This window comes from Alligator sinensis, unplaced genomic scaffold, assembly GCF_000455745.1.
Source record: "Alligator sinensis unplaced genomic scaffold, ASM45574v1 scaffold233_2, whole genome shotgun sequence".
NCBI lineage: Eukaryota > Metazoa > Chordata > Crocodylia > Alligatoridae > Alligator > Alligator sinensis.
Window position 1 is genome coordinate 2,227,658 of NW_005841941.1, and position 21,076 is coordinate 2,248,733.

General features: G+C 43.2%; 1 protein-coding gene across 3 annotated transcripts in view; it reads left to right on the forward strand.

The window, feature by feature from the left end:
- LOC102381221 (aryl hydrocarbon receptor-like) overlaps positions 1 to 21,076 on the forward strand; it is a 129,581-nt gene that overhangs the window by 69,576 nt on the left and 38,929 nt on the right. For all 3 annotated transcript variants that reach the window (XM_025199361.1, XM_025199360.1, XM_006019954.3), the window contains one exon: positions 15,430 to 15,548. In XM_025199361.1, the coding sequence (XP_025055146.1) occupies positions 15,430 to 15,548 (119 nt within the window). The remainder of the gene's footprint in view (positions 1 to 15,429; positions 15,549 to 21,076) is intronic.

The following is a 21,076-nucleotide window of genomic DNA, read 5'->3' on the forward strand; positions in this document are numbered from 1 at the left end:
AACCTTCTCACCCTGGAGCCTGGCCCCACTGCTGGGAGTCCTCCCACCCCCACCCATAGAAGAGGGTGTCTCAGGGTCCATCTCACTAGCTGTTAGCTTAAACTGCTTTACAAACAGGTCATGATAGAGTGCAGGCATGAATTCTTCTCTGCTGAGGCTGTTTGGAGACACCTCTCTTTAGTGGGCACTGACAGAAGAAAGTTTGGCCCTTTGTTCTGATTGTTCAGCACTGCAGATGCAGGGGGTGCTGTAGACCAGTGATTCTCAACCAGGGTGCCACAGCACTCTTGAAAGCATCTTAAGGGACCCCAGAGTGCTGTGGCATGTCATGCAAAGTTTGCACTATTAGATGTGCAAATATGGTTTACAACATAAACTCAGAGCTTTCAAATAGGAATCCATAGGGTCAAAAACATTCTGCCCTGCTGTGGTCTTTCTGAGTTCTTTGAAACAGAAGAATTGCTATATTATTTTTCTGTATCAAAATGCAAGTGAAAGCTAAGCTGGCATTTTCTGAGGTGTGCCTCCATTCGGGCAAGGGGTGCCTGGAGTCTAGCAAGGTTGAGAACCACTTCTGTAGACAGTGTGTATACATTGTACTCATCTCCAGGATTAGCAGTTCAGTGTCAGTGTATATATAAACTTCTAAGATGCCAGTGAAGGCTATTGAAATCAAGTTCTGGACTTTCTGTTTGCTTGCTGCTCTTCTGACTAGAGATTAGGGGAAATATCCTGACTATGAGAGTGGTCAGGCACTGGAACAGGCTACCTAGAGAAGTTGTGGATTCTCCGTGCTTGGAAACTTTCAAAAGCAGGTTAGACAGACACTTGGCTGGGATGGTTTAGTCAGGAATGATCCAGCTTTGAGCAAGGGGCTGAACTAGGGGTGCTGCCAAGGCCAGTGCCCCTTGCTCATTAGTGACGCAAAGGGGGTACACATGGGTACACGTGCACCCCCTGAGTGTGGCGGTGCACCCCTTGCAAAAAGGCACCACCAACACTGCTGGCGGTATCTGCAGACTGTCAGGGGCTGGGGGTGCACCCCCCCCCCCCCCCCACCAACACTGCTGATGGCGTCTGCAGGCGGTTCGCGATCACTGCTATCCTCTGATGATACTGCTGGTGGTGTCTGCAGGTGGTCGCCAACAGCTGGTTGGTGCTTGCCACCCCCCTCCTCCGCTGCCAACAGCGCCACAACCACCTGTGGGAGCTCCCTGCTTGCTGCCGCCATGCTCCTGTGGCCAACAGTGTCACTGCTGCCTGCGAGAGCTCACCATGCCCCCCCAGCATCCATTCATGCCCTTGCTCAAAGCAGGACATGCAGCTCCCTGTTAAACTTTGGAGCACCTTCACCTGAACACTCATGTAATGAGGATTAAGATTGTTGCAGGATCAGGCCCTTTTAAAGTGGTCTACAGCCACGCACGTCTGTAAGGGCACAGTTGTAGAGTGTTCCAGGGGGCCAATTGCATGACAAAATGTCACTTGTGTCAGTGCCCTAGATGACCTTGTGAGATCCCTTCCAGCCCTACTTTCCTATCATAATGAAGCTTTCTGACCTAGAAATCTGACTAATGGGAAGTCCTGGCCTTGGGAGTGAAGACAGACTTTTCTTGTTGATTTTATGTATGTGTTGTACTACCTGGCTTCTCTCATCTCTACTAAAAAGATGTATATGCTGAGACAATAAATATCTGGGATTATTTTCTGCTGCCCCGGTGCAGGAAGGGAATGGGCCAGTGGCTTTAAATGCTTCACTGTCCTTTTGGGTCCTGGGACTGTGAGATTGAATCCCTGAAGGAGGCAGGACACTAAAGAGGAATGGGAGGAAACGGAGAACCAGGCAGTAGCTGTTGAATGTAACCTCTTCTCTGTTCCATTCAAAATGTACTTCTGTGTTTGAACTGGGTTTTGACAGCACCCAGGTGCTCAGCTGCGATGCAGCTTGCCTGGAAGGCCTCTCATCAGGATGAATGGGTTTTTTTCCCTCCCTCAGTAGAATGCTTTCAACCTTGCTTGTACTGTACAGAATACTGTGGGTTTCTGTTTCACGCTGCCTTGAGGAAAAATTGCAGAACCCTCTATAAATCCTAGATCAAGCTTTCAGCTGCCTTTAGCGATCATCTGGCCATTTCTGACTGATGAAATAAACCCTGTAACAGGTGATACAGAAGTGCTGCTTTAAACAGAGCTTTTCAGAAGCAGCTGTTGGGCTGGAGGGCCAGTGGAACAGAGATGTTGGCTGAGGATGCATATTCCTCAATTATCAGGTGTACCTGCAGGTGCGCAAAGGAATTAGTCTGAATTATTTGGAGTCCAAAAGGCCTTTTTGATGGTTACCCTTATTGGCTGCTACCACTGCTTTGCTTCAGTCACTACACACGTGGGTCAGGGTAGCTCAATTGAAGGTGGTTCTTCATAGTTAATCTTCAACCCTAGGCCACTGAATAATTTACATTCTGACTTGTAATTCCACTTCCATGATGAGGTAACAGTGTTGCAGCAATTCTAGAGGAAGTGTGGCTTCAGGGCTCTCTTATGTGTCCTGCCAGCTCAAAGCTAAAACAGTCACCTCACGCAGAGAAGGTTTTATTATCACTGGACTTTACGGTCCTGTGGTGGCCATAGTTTGGGATTGTAGCAGAATTACTGGGGGAGGATCAATTCTAAAGTGGTCTCCATTGATCACTTGTGAGCAATATGGCATCAGTTTGACTGAGTCAGTGATAGTGTAGGTTTTGTAGTGTGGTAGGATTCCTTCAATATGTTATTTAAATGTATTTAAGATGCTGTCATCACCAGACCTAGGTGCCTGGGTATAATAGTGAACAAAACTGATGCAACAAGTTAAAGCACTGGTCATGGCAAAATAAGTGTTAAAATACTTCTCAGCCAGAAAAGAAATGCCTGAGCAAAGTGACTAGCTATTTGCAGTGTAGACTAGCCACCCTCTGTTTCATCTCTTTCTACTTCGAGAAGGTATAGACCAACATGGCAGTAAAATCATTGCTGTCATCACAAACAACAGTGAGGTTGCACTAATGGTAGGAGAATGGTGGAAAATTCTTGTACTGGACAAGACTCAGCTGAACAGGTGCTTATTTCTATTCAGAGGACTTGAATATAAACCTGAATGGAGTATTCACAGTCTGGGCTGAGAAGTGCAGGACTGTAGACTTCATGGTCCTGGCACTTCTAAGAAATTCAGAAACTGTAAGATTCAAAATACAGACAGGCTGAGCCTGTACAGAGAACTGAGGAAACTTTTGAGCTGGGTATTAAGAGCTAATCCTTTCCTGAGACTTGAAGTCTAGAATTGCTAGAGCTGTATTTGTCAGTCAAAGGATTCTGTAATGCCTGCACAGGAACTGGTGCATTTAAATGTGAAATGGCTTAACGTGAAACTCTAGCTGCTTATTTTTACTTATAGCTAGTCAAGTTATTAAAGTCATAACATAGAGATTCACGTTTTACTAGGGATGGCAATATGTGCATTACTAGAAAACCTAAACCTGGGAGATGGGTTGTAAGGAGTTTGCTACTTAAAACTTACTCAGTCTGAATGAGGACACTTAAATGCCATATATGAGCTGTTCTACAAGGAAGTTTTGTTATTTCAGTTTGTTGCATGAATTTTCTGAGCTCCCAGAATAGCAGGCCCTCAGGAATTTGTTCCTGTCAGCAGGGTTTTGTGGCACTGGTGAACTTTCTGCAAATTCCACTTCAGTCTCTTGTTTTCTTTCCCTTTCTGGTACTAATTCCATAACAGCCCTCCATTGATGTTTGATCCTTGCTTATCACAACCATATGCTGAATAAGAGTGTGGTACAGAATAATACATGAGAGAGAAGCTAGCCAATTGCACGTCACCAAAGATTAGAGGCTGGCTGGGATGGAGGAATTCATGTTGGCTTGTCTGCTTCTCTTATGTTTCTTCTGCAGCTTTCTTCAGTGGCTGCTTTGGGTGGTCAGTATGCATGGGGGTGACAACCAAACCTTGAGAGATCCAGTGATAAGAAAATAGCACATGTCAACTTTTCATTTCAACATTCTTGGAAGGAAACATCTTGATTTTTCATTTTGAAATGACTTTGTTTCAAATGTTTTTGCTTTTTATGCAATATTGCATAATACTTTTTAAAGAGTCAAAAATTTAAAACTGAACCAATACCACACATTTTCAAATTTTCCTTCAGAGAATTTTGCAAATGTTTCTTTGTTTCAAACTGTTGTGATGTCAGATTGAAAAGTATCAGAATCCTTTGTAAAGCTGAACTTTCATCTACCTTGGAGCCTGCTTGTAGCCCTTTGCAGCTGTGTAAAATGTTTGCTTTTAAATTGCCTGTAATCATTATCTTTCTTGGGATTATCTACACCATGCCTCTCATTCCCATGCTTTGTACAAATCTTTCCAGACAAATGTTTGTCTCACCTGTGCTTTTAAATACCTCCGGTGATAGAGATTGTACATCTTCTCCAAGTAATCTGTTTCAGTGTTTAACCTCCCTTTTTGTTAGATATTAGGAAGAACATTATAGCCTAAATCTCTCATGTTGCAATTTAAGTCCATAACAACTTCTATTCTAACAGGATCCCCTAGGCTAACGCTGAATTGATTCAATCTTTGCAGCTTAGTCTAAGCTGTGTAGGTTGAAATGATAAGCAAGTGAACAGACATCCATTTTTGATTCAGGAAATGCAGCCACATGCCTGCAGTGGTCTAGGCCAGAAGCTGGGGGGTGATAGAGCACACCTCCCTGCTCAGCTGGAGCAGACAGCTTGGGTCAAGGCTAGTCTACCCCCACTGCAGGAGTTTATGGGGGAGATGAAAAGCACCTTGGGATGATGGGGGACTGTGCGTTAACTTGAATCTAGAGAGGATCTGGGATAGAAGTTCAATAAATGGATTTAACCTAAATCAGTTGTCTGATACTATATCCATCCAGGGATATCTTAAACCAGTTTCAGCAATTTTGAAAGCAGTTAGGCTAAGTGCAGACAGTCAAAAAGACTGAGGCTGAATTGATTCAGTCTTTGCAGGTTAATCTAAGCTGCAAAGATTGAACCAATAAGCAAATGAGCAGACAATCACTTTTGATTGAGGAAATGCAGCCATGTGCCTGCAGTGGCTCAAGCCAGAAGCCTGGGGGCACTAGAGCACGCCTGCCAGCCACTGCCAAAGGGAAGGGAAGAGAGAAGTCCTCCAAGACTCCCCCCACATTGCTGGAGTGGAGGGGGCAAGGCCAGGCCCTAGCTCATGCTCTGCCTGGACAGGGGGAGGAGATGAGGGAGGTTGCCAGGCTGAGGAAGGGGGAAGGTAGGTAAAAAGGTAGTGGGACTGAATTCATAAAAGCTTGAACAAGAATAGTTATTTCTCTGAAGAACTATAAACTGAAGAATTATAAACACAGCTATGCTGAGTGTTTGCTTTCTCTTCCTGATGTCCCCTCTTCCTGTTGCCTTTGAGATTTGCAGTCCACAATCACAGCAGCAGCCCGAGACTGAATTGATTTAGTCTTTGCAGTTTAGTCTAAACTGCAAAGATTGAACCAATAAGTAAATGAACAGACATTCACATTTGATTTAGGAAATGCAGCCACATGCCTGCAGTGGCTCAAGCCAGAAGGTGGGGGTTCTAGAGCACAGCTCTCTGGCAATTAGCCAGCATAAATTGTGTGTTCACTTTCTCTTCCTGTTGCCCATGAGGTCTCTGGGATTTGAAGCCTGCAATCACAGCAGCAGAACTCTGCAGCCTTCCTCTTCCAGGTGCCTCTCGGATTTGTAGTTCACAGTCGCAGTCAGCAATAAGTAAGCCAGCAGGGCAGCTCCATACTTGGGGGAAGGGGAGTTTAACCCCCTTCCTTGGCCCCAGACCCCAGCTGGGATTTGCCTGGAGGGGACAGTGAGCTGGCATGCTGGGTAGGGTTACCATACAGCCGGGTTTTTCTGGGCATGTCCTCTTTTTGGATCCTCTGATCTCTCTCTGAGCTTTTTTTTTTTTTTTAACATATGATCAAATGTCTAGTATTTAGTCAGCTCAGCTTCATAGTTTTCCTGGATTGCCCTAGCAAGGAGCTGCTTGGGGGGTGTGGGGAGGGTGATTGGAGGCAGGGCACACACACACGTGGCCAGCATGCAGTCAGGCAGAGTGTGGGAGCAGCTCTGGCCACTGGATGCAGGTAAGTCTGTGGTGGGTGGGTGTTGGAGGGCAGGGGCTTGGGGACTGTCTGGGGGGTTGTGGAGTGGGGCGGGCACTCACATACATGTGTATGTGTGTGAAGGGGATGGGTGTGGGGGGGTGGGGTGACTGCCAGCGCTGGGGGAAGCTGTCTGGGTGCTGGGGCTGCAGCAGGGCAGGGGAGATGGGGAGAACATGCTTCTTTTTTGGAACTGGAAATATGGTAACCCTAATGCTGGGGGACTTTGACTTAACTTCAACCAGAAAGGGGTCTTGGACAAAAGCTTCATAAAGTGGTTTGACTTAAATCAGTTAAATCTGATACTACATTCAACCAGATTTATCTTAAACTAGTTTCAGCCATTTTGCAACTGGTTTATGTTCACTGAACTTGTATTCTGTTGCAGGTTTAAACCAGTTTCTGATTACTTAAACCAGTTTGTGTAACTTCTGTCCCTAGCCTTAATATGCACTGAACTCCTGTTGTGTTACAGATTTGAACCAATTTCTGATCACTTATACTAGTATATGTGTAATTTGTGTTCCTAGCCCTAGAGAATAAGTGATCACCATCCTCTTTTGGGTAACTCTTTTGCAGTTTGAAAACTGTTATGAAATGTTTCCTTTGTCTTGTCTTGTATAGACTAAATATTCCCAACTCTTCTACCTTCCCTCATGTGTCCTGATTTCTAGACATGCAGGTTATGAACTTGCTTATACAATGCCTGTGCACTGGGGCTCTGATCTTTAATTTAAGCTCCCAAGCACTGACATAATAGAAATAGTAATGTGATCTTATAGGCCTGCCCTCCTCTCCCTCCCTGACTACAAACACTGCTATGATCTTGTGAATATGGAATATGATTTTTTAAACATAAGGGATTATCAGGAAAGAGAAGGTGCTTAGATTGACACTGTGAAAATGTGCAGCAAACATGGGGAATGGCTGGCCAATGAATCCAGCATCTCCCATCTCAGGGCAGAAATCCTGGTAGCATTCTGGTTGTCACGTGAGTTTCTCTAGCAAAACTCTCAAGCCCTTTTTACTTCTGCTGCACCTTTTGGATTCTGTGGCAAAGGATCCAGAACAGCACGTGCCTGTAATCTCATGATGTTTGGGTTGGTTTTTTTAATTGTAATCTTTGGTTTTGGGTGGGTGTTAGTGTCAGAAAATAATTGATCTGTTTCTTCACCCTATTTTCATTTTGTGGAAATCTGGGCCATGGCAAGATTGCAATGATCTAGTTGTGCACCTTATAAACTAACTAAATCATGTATGTATACATATGTGTGTATGTATATGTGTATAGGTATATACACACGTATGAATGCCACATGCCCCTGGAGGCTGGGGGGGCATGGCAAACTCTTGCAGGTGGCAGCGCTGTTGGCGGTGGGAGCATGGCAGCTGCAAGCAGGGAACTCCTGCAGGTGGCCATGGCACTGTCAGCAGTGGGTGGGTGGAGGGGTGTGACCACCTGCAGACGCTGCTGGCAGCAGCCAGCGGCAATTGTGGACTGTGGGGATGGGATGGTAGTGGTGGTGGTGAGTGGTGTCTGCCTGCCGGTGGTGCCTTTTCGCAGGGCGTATACCACCACACTCGGGGTGCATGTGCACCCGTGTGCATCCCCTACGCGTCACCGGTGATTATACACACATATATATGCTTATGCTATATATATATATATATATATATATATATATATATATATTTATGAACTCGTGCTCACTTCATCAGGGACAGTGATCTAATCTGAAACTGTTCTAACTTTCTGCTACTAACACCAAGTGCATATCACCATTATTGGCCAGCTTTTGCCTTAACCCTGTGGTCTATAATCTGTTAAAGCCTGCTGCAGGAACCTATTGTTATATTGCTAATGCATCTGTCCAGGGCACCTGCTGTCATACTGCTCTGGCAGGTCCCCAGGAAGTAGTGCATCTATTTTGAAGATGGAGATGAAAGCTAATACTGTGTAATTTGCTATACAAGCTCTCCCTTTAATTAAGCCATGCTCATTTGAAGATGAGTGTGAACAGAGCTGCCAATATGTATAGACAGCTCCCTTTATGTTGTTATATGCAAATTATTCAATGAGTGAAATATGTATGGTTGCTGATGTTTCTATAAATGAATGTTCCAGTTTCAGACGCAATATGTGTGGACTGAATGCCAGTGAAAGCAATGGGTAACATTTTCCGTTGAAACTTGTTTGGAAATGCAAATTTGTAAACTGAAAAAGTTTGAAAATTTGTGGCAAATTCATGGAATCATTTCAGCTGGAAAAAATAAAATAGTTTAAAAAAATTAAAGTATTGTTTCAGTATTATGTAAATGAAATATTTGGATGTTTTAATTCAAAATAACTTTTCATTTCCAAATGTATTTCAATATCATTTAATATAAGCTACTAAAAGGACCTCCTAAAATGAAATTGAAAGGAAATAATATTTCCTCTGAGCCAAAATTATTATTTTTCATTTTTTGGTTCACTAAAAAAAATTGTTTTTCATTTCAGGTCAATGTAAACTGAATTTGCGGGAAGGGGTCAAAGCAAGCAACCCAAAAAGTCAGCTAGTCATGGAGGACTGCTGATGGAGCTGTCTGTTTATCTTCCTGGCAGTAGCAGTGCAAGTTTCTCTGCCCTACCAGCATATACCAGCAGAGATCTAGAGGTAGGGTTGGAATAGAGTTTGTCTCAGGGTCAGAGTAGCTCATTCTTAACAGTCCATGCAGTTTTTGGCTGCTGTGTAGAGCCCTTCAGTTAGGGCAGGACTATATCACGGATGGTCCACAGGGCTGTATGCAGTATGCAAGAGGCTAATGTACGGCCCCTGGCTCCTACCTGGCTGGTGATCCCTTTATCTCTCTAGCTGCTGCTGCTGCAGCTGGGGGCTCTAAGCTCCCCCCCCTCCACGAGCTTTTTCCTCCTGCTCCTGTCTCTAAGCTCTTCCCCCTCCACGAGCTTTTTCCTCCTGCTCCTGTCCTAGGGGCTGGGGCAGTACAGGCCATGGCACCTGGGGAGTCCATGGCACAGTGCAGTGGGGCGGGGCTCAGGGGTGCAACCCTTGTGGCTCCTAAGCACTTACAAGTTGGACAGCCCCAATTAGGGGATGAGTTTGTATTGCAGAAGCCTGGACTGACACCTGTCAGATTCAGCCTTCATAGAGGCTACTGCACATTCTCTGAATGGAAAGAATGTCATAACCCTCCTGAGTGGGGTTCTCATCTCACTGTTGACCAAAGGAGAGAGGCTCTGCGGCTCATTAGCAATGCCCAGAGGCATCCAGTTCCACAAAGTGCTAATGTTACACCTTCAAGAATGAGACTTCACTTTCTTGAGAGATAAGTCTATTTAATCAGCCTGAACCCCTTGGAACTGACATAGGTAGGGACTTCAACTCTGAAATACCCCTGAGGGATTCAACTTCAAAGAGCAGAAGGAGCTAGAAAAACACCAAGAAATCCCTCCCCACTCTCTGACTCAGCAAAGGCATCTATGGGGAGGGGGTGGAAAACTCATTCCAGGGCCAGAGAACACAAAGGCACACTCTTTATGTATCTAGTTTTGTAACTTGACACAGGCGTAAATCCCTTCCCACCCCCAAAGTCAGGGAGAGCATTTATTGCTCTTTAATAATGTGATCAACTTACAATATATTTTTTCTTTTATTTAGTACCGAGTTGGTAACAAAGAGGTTTTCAAGACTGTTGTTAATCTGATCTGAGTGTGGTTAGACATTCAGTAGATCTGTTTCTGTAGTTCTTGAGGTATTTACCTTAGCAGAGCCCCATATAGGAATTTGAACATATTAGACTAGATTCCAATCCATATTAGGCATGTAAGGACTATAGAGGGTACTGTATGGGACTAGAGGAGAATTTCTTGATCTATGCATAATATAGGATTACCATGAATAGAGCTGGCCAAAAGTAGTTCTTCTAGTTCACAGGCAACTTCCTTTTGTGAATTGCAGGTGTATTCCAAATCAGAGCAACTCCCCAAAAGTTTTAAATTTCCAAGGAAACAGGAATTTTTTGGACCATGCAGCTGCTCCATGATATTTATGCTCTTGTTTGTTTCTACGCTATTATTACTAAAGGCGTCAGTTTTACTGAGCAGATGCAGGAAACTCAGGCTGGCATGTCTATCCCAGGCTCAGAGATCCCATCTTTTTTTAGCAATGCTTCAAACCTTCCTTAGATTTTTTCAAACATCTTAGACTGGGTGCAGTTTCAAACAGCTGTTTCAGGTTCAACTAATTGGCATTTTTTGATGAAACTTTGTTCTGTTAGACAGTTTCCAACCAGCTGTGTCTGTAAAGAGCTTTCCCTTGCAAATATCTCATTGCAGGCAGCAAACTGGGCTAGGGCAGGGTATATGGGGTCAGACCTGGATCATATAACATTGTACTCTAGCTCAGGGATGTTTTGGACACCAGTGGCTGTAGAGAATTGAAACGCTAAAGCAGATGGTCCAACTTCTGAGCAGCTGGGGGCTGTGCAGGCTCCTTCCACCCCTGCCACATGGGTTACACAGGTTTTCTGGGCTTTCATGGACTGTGCTGCCCTGTCCCAAGAAGTTGGGATAGGATTTGGGAGGAAGGAGAGAGAGCATGGAGACCCTGGTAGCAGCAGACAGCTTGTTGGCCAGGTGGGAACCCATAGGTCATGAGTTGGACAGCCCAGCACTGAAGCATTATTTTGGTCAGTACATTCCTGTCTGTCTTTTCTACTTATTATATTCAGTAATACCTTAGGTTATGAGAGATCCCTGGGTAATATTTTGCCTGTTTTTTAAATCCATTCTGGGAATTTCATTCTGGGTGAATTTTTCAGCATAAAATGAAGGTCAGTGAAGTAGGCGTACGTACTGTTAGAGCAGTCCATGAAAATGTTTAAGGTAGGGCAGTCCCACTTCATCTATGGAGTAGATCAGAGATGGGCAATTATTTCGGGCACAGGGCCACTTGCTGAGTTTTGACAAGCCATCGAGGGCCTCATGATGGGCAGCTAGGGGCAGATAAATATAAATTTTCTAAATTTTTTAGGGGCCCTGCAGGCCGGATAGAATGGCCTGGCGGGCCGCATCTGGCCCATGAGCTGCATTTTGCCCACCCCTGGAATAGATGGTGGAGCCCCCAAAGGAACATGTCCCTTCATTGTACAAAGAGGGACCTGCCAAATTTTTTGAACTCTGGCAACCTTAGATAACAAACTGTAAATGGGGGGCAGTGGTGGATGATACAAAAGATGCAGGCAGTGCTTGGAATGCATTTCCAACTGTGAGAGGAGGACTGGCTTAACAACCTGAGAGGTGGAATCGGGTCTGCTTCTGGTTTATTAACTGGTGGCTTTCCTATGTGTGTTCTTTGTTCCCTTTTCGCTGTAGTTTAAAAACCTTCGGACTCATTGGTTTTGAGTGGGAAGTACTGCTTATCAAGGCACCCAGAGACCATAATTTGTTTTTTCATATTTCTGGGCGACAGTTCAAACTGGTGGTGTTTAAGGGTTTTCTTTCTTTTTTCTTTTTTTTTTTTCTTTGGTTTTGGCTTCCAGAAGGAAGCTCTAGATAATTGAATCTGGCCCAACATCGTCCAACAAATGACTCTCAACTGGCTGAATTTGGAATGGAACATGTGTGTGGTCAGGGTCGATGACTAGTTACATCTTTGTGTGCACACACGTTGTGCCTATAGAAGTGTGGAAAACAGGGCTTGGTCATTTTTGGTCAATGAATACATGGATTCATTCCCCAGTTAATTTCTTCACTCCCCCCACTTTTGGCCTTTGTCAGGCTCTTGTTTGGTTCATTGGTTAGAGCAGTGAGCTGGGAGTGTAAGCTTCAGGGCTCCATTTATTTGTGGCATGACCATGAACAAATCGTTTAGGTACTGAAGGCTTCAGTCCATTTAGGCTTCATTCTTTTGTATGGCTTGTCATGGAAGGGAGAGACTATTACTAAAAAAAAATGTGGGATGGAAATAGCTGTGTCAGGCCGGAGAGTTGTCATAGTTTTGTGAGTTGTTTCTTTTGCAAGGTGAACATAATACATTTCTGTAACTTATGCCTCTGAGGGATGTTGTTAATTAGAACTTGGAGAAGTCTTTGATCTCCTGGAGTAAAAGGTGCTTTCTAAGTACAAAGCACTGTTCTTATTTTTTTATTATTTCAGATCTCTTGTACTTCAGTCTACAAGAGGAGGCTTAGCCATGTTTTACTGTGTTGGAGGTTACTGGTCTGGCTGGTTTTGTGTGTAAGCTATAAGTGGGGGAGGATAGGGGGTGGGGAGAGACTGTTGCCAGGCAGAGCAAAATAAATGGCAGGAATGTCATCTTTGAGATTTTGCTGATGTGCAAGGAAAAAGCCAGCCATGCTGCCATTATTTCTGTGGAAAGTATACACAACAAGGTGATTGACATTTTTTTCATCAAAGCTGTTTTGGATGGAAAATTGGATTTTTTACTAAACAAAATGTTTTGTTTGTATGCAAAAAATGCCTTCTGTCTATTGAAAAATGAACAGTTGAATGTTCAAAAATGGAAGTGTGTGTCTGGAATTCAACAGAAGTTCTACAGAAGCCTCTAAGCAGACTACATCCAGGAAGATGCACAATAACTAGGGAGCATTATGAGAAGAAGCATCCCCTCGCTTCACAAAGAGGAAAGATGGCTGAGAGAGAGAAAAAAGGAGTATGAGGTTCTTGAACTACAGTTCGCGTGACATACTGCAGCACGACTTTGAATTGATGCTTTTTGGTTTTCAGTTTTTCCCTGGGAACAAGATTATTCTTGACAGATCTCTAATAAAGAGTTAAGACACCACATAACCAAAGTCCAAAGGTTTCTTCTACATTTGGGATGCTTATTGGGCCTCATTTTTCATCACTTCCCACACATGCAACCAAATTTTGGCAGGGGAGATCAGACCTGAAGACCTCAGTCCATAAAGCTGCCCATTTCTGTTTTGATGGTGTGAGAAGACTGATGATAAAGGACCATACCTCCATGGAGTATAGTCTATTACTGGAGCAGTGAGACTGAAGAAAATAGGGAAAATGGGTTGTGCTGATGAACCTGTGAAAATGATAAGCCTTAAAAGAACTTCACAAATAGAAATAATGTGCCTCTTTTTTTAAACAAATCCTTCTTTCATCCATCCTCAGTCCAGGGTGGTAATAAAGAAAAGTTTCTTGTCTTCCCAGCATGAGTCTTTGTAGTTTCGTATCCCATGCGCATCATCATGGCATTTGGATAGCATCCAATAGTGCATGTAATGAAATGACTAATGCCTTTTACCTGGTGTTTATTTTTTCACCTGCCCCTCAGGCAGCTATGTGCATACAATGGACTATTGCTGTTATAGGGTCAATTGGCTTGTTTGTTTTTCAGTCTGCATGGGCATTTATACACATGTTCGAGATGGAGGGGAATGGAGGACTTTAATCAAAGTGGCTCTGAGAGTCTCTCTAATTACAGCATCCGGAGCGTCTTATGTATCAGCTCCTTCAATGAGCTTTAGTTAAAGCATCCCCACTGCCATTTTTAAGTGCAGGGATGCTGATACACAAGACACTGGAGTCTGCTAGAGCACGGTAATTAGCATGATTAATTGAGTCTGCTCTGACGCATTGTCATTACTGTGCGTTGGCGTAGCCTCACTGCTCGTGTATAGGTACCCTATGTTACTATGTATTATGTTAGAAGGCGAAGACAAAGAAAAGCACCTTGTAATTTGTGCTGAAGGTAGTGAAGTTCTTAAAAAGGAAGGAGTTGCCTTTTTTCACCTACTTGCAGTCCCATAGTGGGAAAGTAAAGGTCCAACTTGCAAGTCTCCGGTCTCTGTCTGAATGGTGTTCATTATACCAGCTGCCCTCAGAAGTGTCTCTGGGAGCAGAAAGCCTTCTGTTAAGAATGTAGGTGAAATGGTGGGTGGTAAATAACCCTGTGTCCCAAGAGGTTTTTAAGATGGTGGCTTTTAGTGCTTAGGAGCAATATAGCTACTCAGAAATCTGTGCAGTTTGCATGCTGTAGGGTCCTTCGTGGCGTGGTATGCAGCAATTTTAATCGGGGATGCAAACTGCAACTAGATGAAAAAAGGAGAGAAGCGGCAAAAAATGAAAAAAAGTCATCATAGTTATTAGAAATGTAGATAACATTTAAAACTTAATAAATGCAGACCAGTTCTTTAGTTAGCCAAAAAAGTGAGAGGCAGAACAAGAAATTCACAGCTTCACTACTATTATTTCTGATTTCTTTTGTTTTTTGATATCTAAAATTTCAAAATCTGGGGTCAGTTCTGAACCTGAAAGCCTTCTGATGTGAGACTAATGACAAATCTGAATTTGCAGGTCATGTTGCTAATGGTAAGAAAATCTCAACAGGTTTCTAGAAAGGATTTGCATTTACATGTCTACAAAGAATGTCCACTATTATAAATTAAAAAAACAAAAACCAAACCTTAAGGATAATCAACCCTCTGCTTCAACAGTTAGGTCAGTATTTCAGCTGAAGAGACTAGGTGAGATTGGCCTATACAGTTCCTCATACCTTTTCCAAAGCAGCTGGCGCTGGCTGCTGTCAGAAACACAATTTTGGGTTAGACGGATTATGGGTTTGATTCTGCGTAACAACCCCTTGTGTGTTTGTGGTGAGGAGAAAGTGCTTGAATATCTGGGAGATCCTATTCAGGTCTTCAGCAATACCTATGTGGCTCTAATACTAGCCACTTGAACCTGCCAAGTTGTATAGTTCCAGGTATTTGGTGTGATTTCTGGTACTTCCTATTCCAAGTCCAGATAGAAAGTCCTGGCAGCCCCACCTCTCTCATTGTATTTTGACTTCTGAGCTTCAGAACTTGTCTGAACTTGGCAGGGTGAGAGGTACCTAAACATGAGAAATAGAGGGGAGGGAAAGTACCTTATGTCTTTGTACCTTAGAAGAGTCACAAGTTGGAGCTACAGCACCACAGATGGTTGTCTGTGCATCCCTCTGAGTAGGTAGAGAACAAAAATTACCTACATCACGTTTCTCCTGAGCTTCAGATCTAATTTTTCAACTGCATGCAGATTTCATCTCATTTCATCTTTATTTTTTTGTTGTTCAACTACATTCACCTTCCTGTTTCAGATATCTCCTGTTTGTTTGAATGAGAATTGGACACCAAGTAATTGGAAAACCAAGATGAATGGCAGGAGTGTGTTGACTCGATATCCACTTTCACACTGATCACTCAGCCTTTTGCCTTACAGCCACTGCAAAGAACAATGGCAGCTCCGTGACTGAGCAGACTGGGGCACCAGGTGGAACTGGACAGACTAATCTGCAGATCAATGGAGAAGCATTCTCTGAAGGGGACCTGCTCCTTCAGGTAATGTATTGCAGCCTCACCTCTGATACCCACGCAATGTTAAGTGCAGTACAGTCAATGCTTGTTAGCAGTAACCATGTCAGTGCCCTGGTGCTACATTGATCCCAAGCAGCTGTTTCTGGGTGTTGCTGGAAACAAACAGCAAAGAATGTTTTGTGCTTGCAGTGATGGTGGGCAGTGGATGAATGTCCTGTATCAGTTACTGCTTGAAATCCTGCACTGCTTAGCAGCTGGGTGCTCCTGGGCAGGCCATTTAACTTCTCTGTGCGTCAATTTAACTGCCTCTAAAATGAAAATAATGCTCATGTCATACCTCTACGTTTTGTGGCTGTGGCTATAGGTTCACTGCAGAATTATTTTGGGCTCCTACTTGACTGCTGTCTCTAAGGGTATGTACACAAGCACAGGCAGCCTATCTGGGAGGCGCTCTAACTCATGCTGCTTTGCACAAAGTGCCATGAGTTAGAGCGCCATTGAACTCAACAGGGTGTAGGGGACTCAGAGCCTGCCTGCACCAGACCTGGCCAGCAGGCAAGGGTGCTCCAGCAGCTTCCCAGAAGGCTGCCAAACTGTCCCTCTCCCTAGCCCCCTGCCCTGCCAGATAACAACTGTCAGCAGTGGCTGGGGGAGGTAGGGGGGAAGGATGGAGCCTTCACCTGCGGCTGTGTGGAAAGGAGGAGATGGAGGCACCCCCCCCTCCCCCCCCCCCCAGCTACCCCTGCTGGGGTCTTGCAGGGGGCCAAATGGGGCCTGCGTGGCAGAGGGGCTCCCTTCCCCCGCCCTATGTTATGCCCTGTACAAGTGTCTTGACAGTAGCAGAGGCGGTCATGCCTGGAGCTGGTGTGTGTGTGTGTGTGTGTGTGTGTGTGTGTGTGTGGGGGGGGGGGTGGGAAGCAGAGTCCCCATGCCTTGTGAGCCCAGCCTAGCTCTCCCCAAGACCCTGCTTCCCCTTCCTCCCCCACAGGGCAGGGAGGAGACTGTCTTCTCTCTGGGACAGACATGGGGGTGTAGCTGGGCTGCTGCTTGCCAGCTCGAGCATCAGGTCAGCCCTGCAAAACCAAATGGGATGTGGGTGGAATCGCCCAAAATTATCCCTCACAGGGAACCTGTACATGGGTCCCTAAGGTGCGCTGCCTTAGAGCGCCCCATCTGATACTTCATCTGACAAGGATTACATTTTCACATGATTGGCCATTTTAAAAGCACTCTTCGGCTGTGTACATTTGTTACATTACAGCTGTAGAGGCTTTCAGGGGCCTCATTGCACAAAAAATGTAACTTCTGTAAGTGCCCTAAATCGGCTGCCATCCGCACAAAGCCATCTCAACTAGAAATCCGAACAACACAGACAAGTGAACGCAGCATCAGTGAGGGCACAGTAACTCGCACATGGTTTTGCTGTATGGCTGCTTTAAAATAAGTTAAGCTAATTTGTGTGCTTAAAGATGGGTGCTGATCAACCAAATTAATTCTGCAATGAAGCTATGCCCTTAATTATTGTCTTTCAAGTGCCTGGAGGCAGGATACTTCTTTATATAAGTATTTATATATATTTGTTCCTAGCTTCCTGGACAGGTTTTTCCAGTCATGCTTGCTTTCCTACTACAGCCTTGGTGGACTTTCTGAAACCCAGATTTATGCACATGCCTACACACACACTAAAGGAGATGTTTATGATTCAAGGCTAGGTGCTAAATAGAATTTTACCTGCTAAATCACAGAGATTGAGCTCCCCTCAGAAAAGTAAAATATTATTGTAGTTTTTGTCCCCTGATAGGACTCTGGTGTGTGGTAGATGTGAAGAGGCAAGGACTTCTTTGGGTGATATCTTTTATTGGACCAATTGCATAGTTGGGATAGGGTTAGGTTAGACACATTTTGAAAAGAAGACATTCTTCAAGATGTTCTTCCTGCATCAATACAGCTACAACATTACTTTTACACTACCATAAATGTGAAGGACATTCTAGTGCTTGACACACATGCACACAAGTCCTGCAGCTTTCTGGCTCACAGGGACACAGCTGTTTTTTTTCACAGTTAAACCTTGATTTAACTTCTGTTTGTTTCTCTCTGTCTCTCCAAGTAGGCTATATATACAAGCAGGACCACATAAGTATATTTCTGGTCTCAGAAAGCCTACTTAGACATTGCTAAGTATTTTTTTTTAATCTTATGATTTTTAAAAGTATCTCATCATTTCTTGGGCCTGATTCATGATTATTGGGTCAGACTATACCTGAAGTTCACTCTGGATTATAATATTGGATATAAATATTGACATGTCATCCTCCAAAAACGTTTGGTGGATGAGACAGCAACTGACCTTGTCAGTGGGAGTTGGGTACCAATGACTTTCTAGTTGATTGTGAATTCCTTGTATTTTAATAAAACCTTGGGAGGAAGAGCTAATGTTTTTTGGCAACTTCCTGTGGCTCTTTTTGAAAATAAAAATACCATTAGTAACAGGACAGATGTAACAAAAATTTTTCATGCTTTCTTGCCAATGCATCTTAATCTGAGCCTGCAGATAAGAGAGCAAATAAATCTTTCCATTCCTCCTCAAAGTGAGTTTTCTCAGCTAACCCTCCTTCATCTGCTGTACAGGAGAATAATGAGGTTTGGATCAGGACAAGAGTTTCCTGTCATTGTATAATTGTAGTTTTAGTTATGGGAATACCTGCTTGCAAGACCTGAGGCAGTAACTTAGGACATTTTGTAGGAACTGCTAATATTTACCCAACCAACATTAATGAAGTTTGTAGAGAGTGAGCATGGCTAGTTTCAGAGAAGGCTAACTACCAATTTAAAACCAAAATCACTTGGTTGCTTTAAAATGTAACTATTATGAATTATGCCACCATTTTATAATGATAATAATACCTGATAATCCATTAGCTCCCCCTACTGTTGCTGGAACTGTATAAACCTGGGAACAAAAAAGAGCAAATGAAAGAGCAGTTGCTGTTAAGTGAAATCTGTGAAATCATATACTTGACAGGTGAGGAGTGTCTATGGAAAGGGAATCCCTGAAAGGATAAGGAATGATATATATTATTAATGTACCTTTAAAAAAGTAGGAACGCTTAACATCCAGATCCAATTTACTAATGAGATACAGAGCATTTCACCAATTGGAGGGTTAGTTTCATTCTCACCCTAGTTGCTAGTGGAAAAAAAAGCACGTGGTAAATTAATATTGTTCAGTTTTAATGAGCAGCTGCTGCATTCACAGACAGTGTAGTCACCAGCAAGGAACAAGCCCACAACTTTTAAGACAAAGATAGCCATAGAATTGTTGCTTTAGTTGTGGGTGTTTAGGGTTAGTCATTAGAAGGAGATGTGATCTTTCCTATTATGTATTTGAATTGTAGAAGTACATGAAGGCTCCTATTAAAACTGATTTCCTTCTGTCTAGATAGGCAACAAAATCATCAAGACCTGTGTTCCCTGCCTTGGGGAGCTTGTGAGATGCATAACCAGTTCAGTCTTTGCCACACAGCTTTGCCAGTGCCCCTCAATCATATCACACACAAGTAATACTCAGGTTTAATTTACTGACAGTCTTGCTTCAAGCAAAATCTAAAAAGCCCTCTGTTAATGAGATTGCAATGTTAAAATAGCCCTTGTACTCAACAAGAGGTTTTTAAACACTAAAGCATCTGCATTGGGTAATGTATAAATAGTATAAAAACACTATTAAAAAAGATCTAAAAATATATTAAAACTTGCTGATAATTTGCCACACAAATGTGAAGAACTTTGGGATCTGATAGTATTAGTTTGGAAACAAAATAGTTTAAAGTTTTGAGGCTTTTAGAATCCTGACATTTGATTTGAAAATATTAGCAATTTTTGGCCTTATTAATTTGACTTGTCACACGGTTCTTCTTTGTTAGCTTTGCATTTTTCTTGTGTATATACTACATATTTAAAAAAGTATCCAAATAAACTTATTTTACTTGACCTATCCATTTTTTAAACTGGATTGATTTACTGATTTTTGTCAAGCAACTTACTGTTGTAACTTACAGGAAAGCAGCTGAAATTAAATATTGATTGTGTTATGTAGTATCCAAAATAAGCTTCTATCTATATTTACCAAACAGTTGTGTTTCTTTAAAAATATTTAAAGTAACATTACAAGTATGCCTGATTTCAGAGTTTTCTGTCTATATGACTAGTGTGGTCTATTCTGTGTTAACACTGCAGGGCCTGGCCCTTCCGATATAGCTTGGCACGAGTGTGTGCTATTTGATCAGGCTAGTAGAATCTATTTTAATTCAGCATGGTTTGTCCCACCCTCATGCCTAGACCACATACGTTGTTCATGAGTTTGTGGATGATTCTTTCCCCCTAGGAAGGTCACTTAGCATAGGTGGCTAGTATACCTTCTCCAAATATGGCATTGATTCTCAAAAGGTATGCCTCGCACACTGGTGTGCCATGAGAACAGTGGAAGTGTGCCATGACAAATGGGTGGATGGGGCTCCAGCTGGGTCAATCCTGTGTGGTGAGATGGGGGCCCTGACTGTGCTAGCCTTGTGTGACAGGATGGGGCCCACAGACTGGATCTGGTCTGTGGACTGGAGAGTGAAGTGTACCACCAAATTTAGTTTGGAAAAAAAATTGTGCCCCAGGTATCAAACGTTTGGGAAACGCTGAAATGAATCTAGAGGAACCAGCACTCATTGTGGGATGATGGTTGCCTAAAGAGGAGTCTCAGAAAGATCCAGGGATCTCAGTGGGACTGAGAAAGCCCAAAGGCTTAGTCAAATGCACTAGTGCTTACCCAAAACAAACTGAACTACAGACCTTTTGAAATTGTCCATTTCTTCTACACCAACCATTTCTGTGGCCTTAAACTAGCCACATGATTTTACTTCACTTAGCAGTCATACCATCAATAGCAATGGATGATCAAAAACATCTGTGGCACATGTTCAGCATTAATGTGTCAGAAATTCCACAGCTGCTCTTGTTCATTCTTTTACAAAAAAGTGTCATCTTTTGTCACTTTTGTTTGCAGAAGAATCTTGTATTGGTGTCTTAGTAAGCCAGATGGTTCTGCCTCAAGGGGCCATATCAAAAGGCCTTTGGTATCAGGGGAAAATCTTCCAATTTACCTCTGAGGGCCTTGGATCAAGCCTTCTGACCTGCATAATACTATTTTTAGGGGATGTACAGTATTATATGTTCATTAATAAACTCATTACCACTGGTTGATTTTTCCCAGCTTCATCAAATTTACATTCTTCCAACACCTCAGGTCATATTCTTGTTCATTGGAATTTATTACGGGTATCCAGAAGTGTCTCAGAGCCCCATTACACTCAAATTGGGAAATGCTGAAGTGAATAGATTTCTGGGCCGAATCAGGATTGAATCAGGGTTATACAGTGAAGCTTATAGACTCCTTCACTACATAACACAGCTTCAAATATTACACTGAGCTGATCTATCCCATGACCTGACACAGGGGGTCCTGTGTTTAAAAAAAAAACCCAAACAAATCATATAATTAAAGA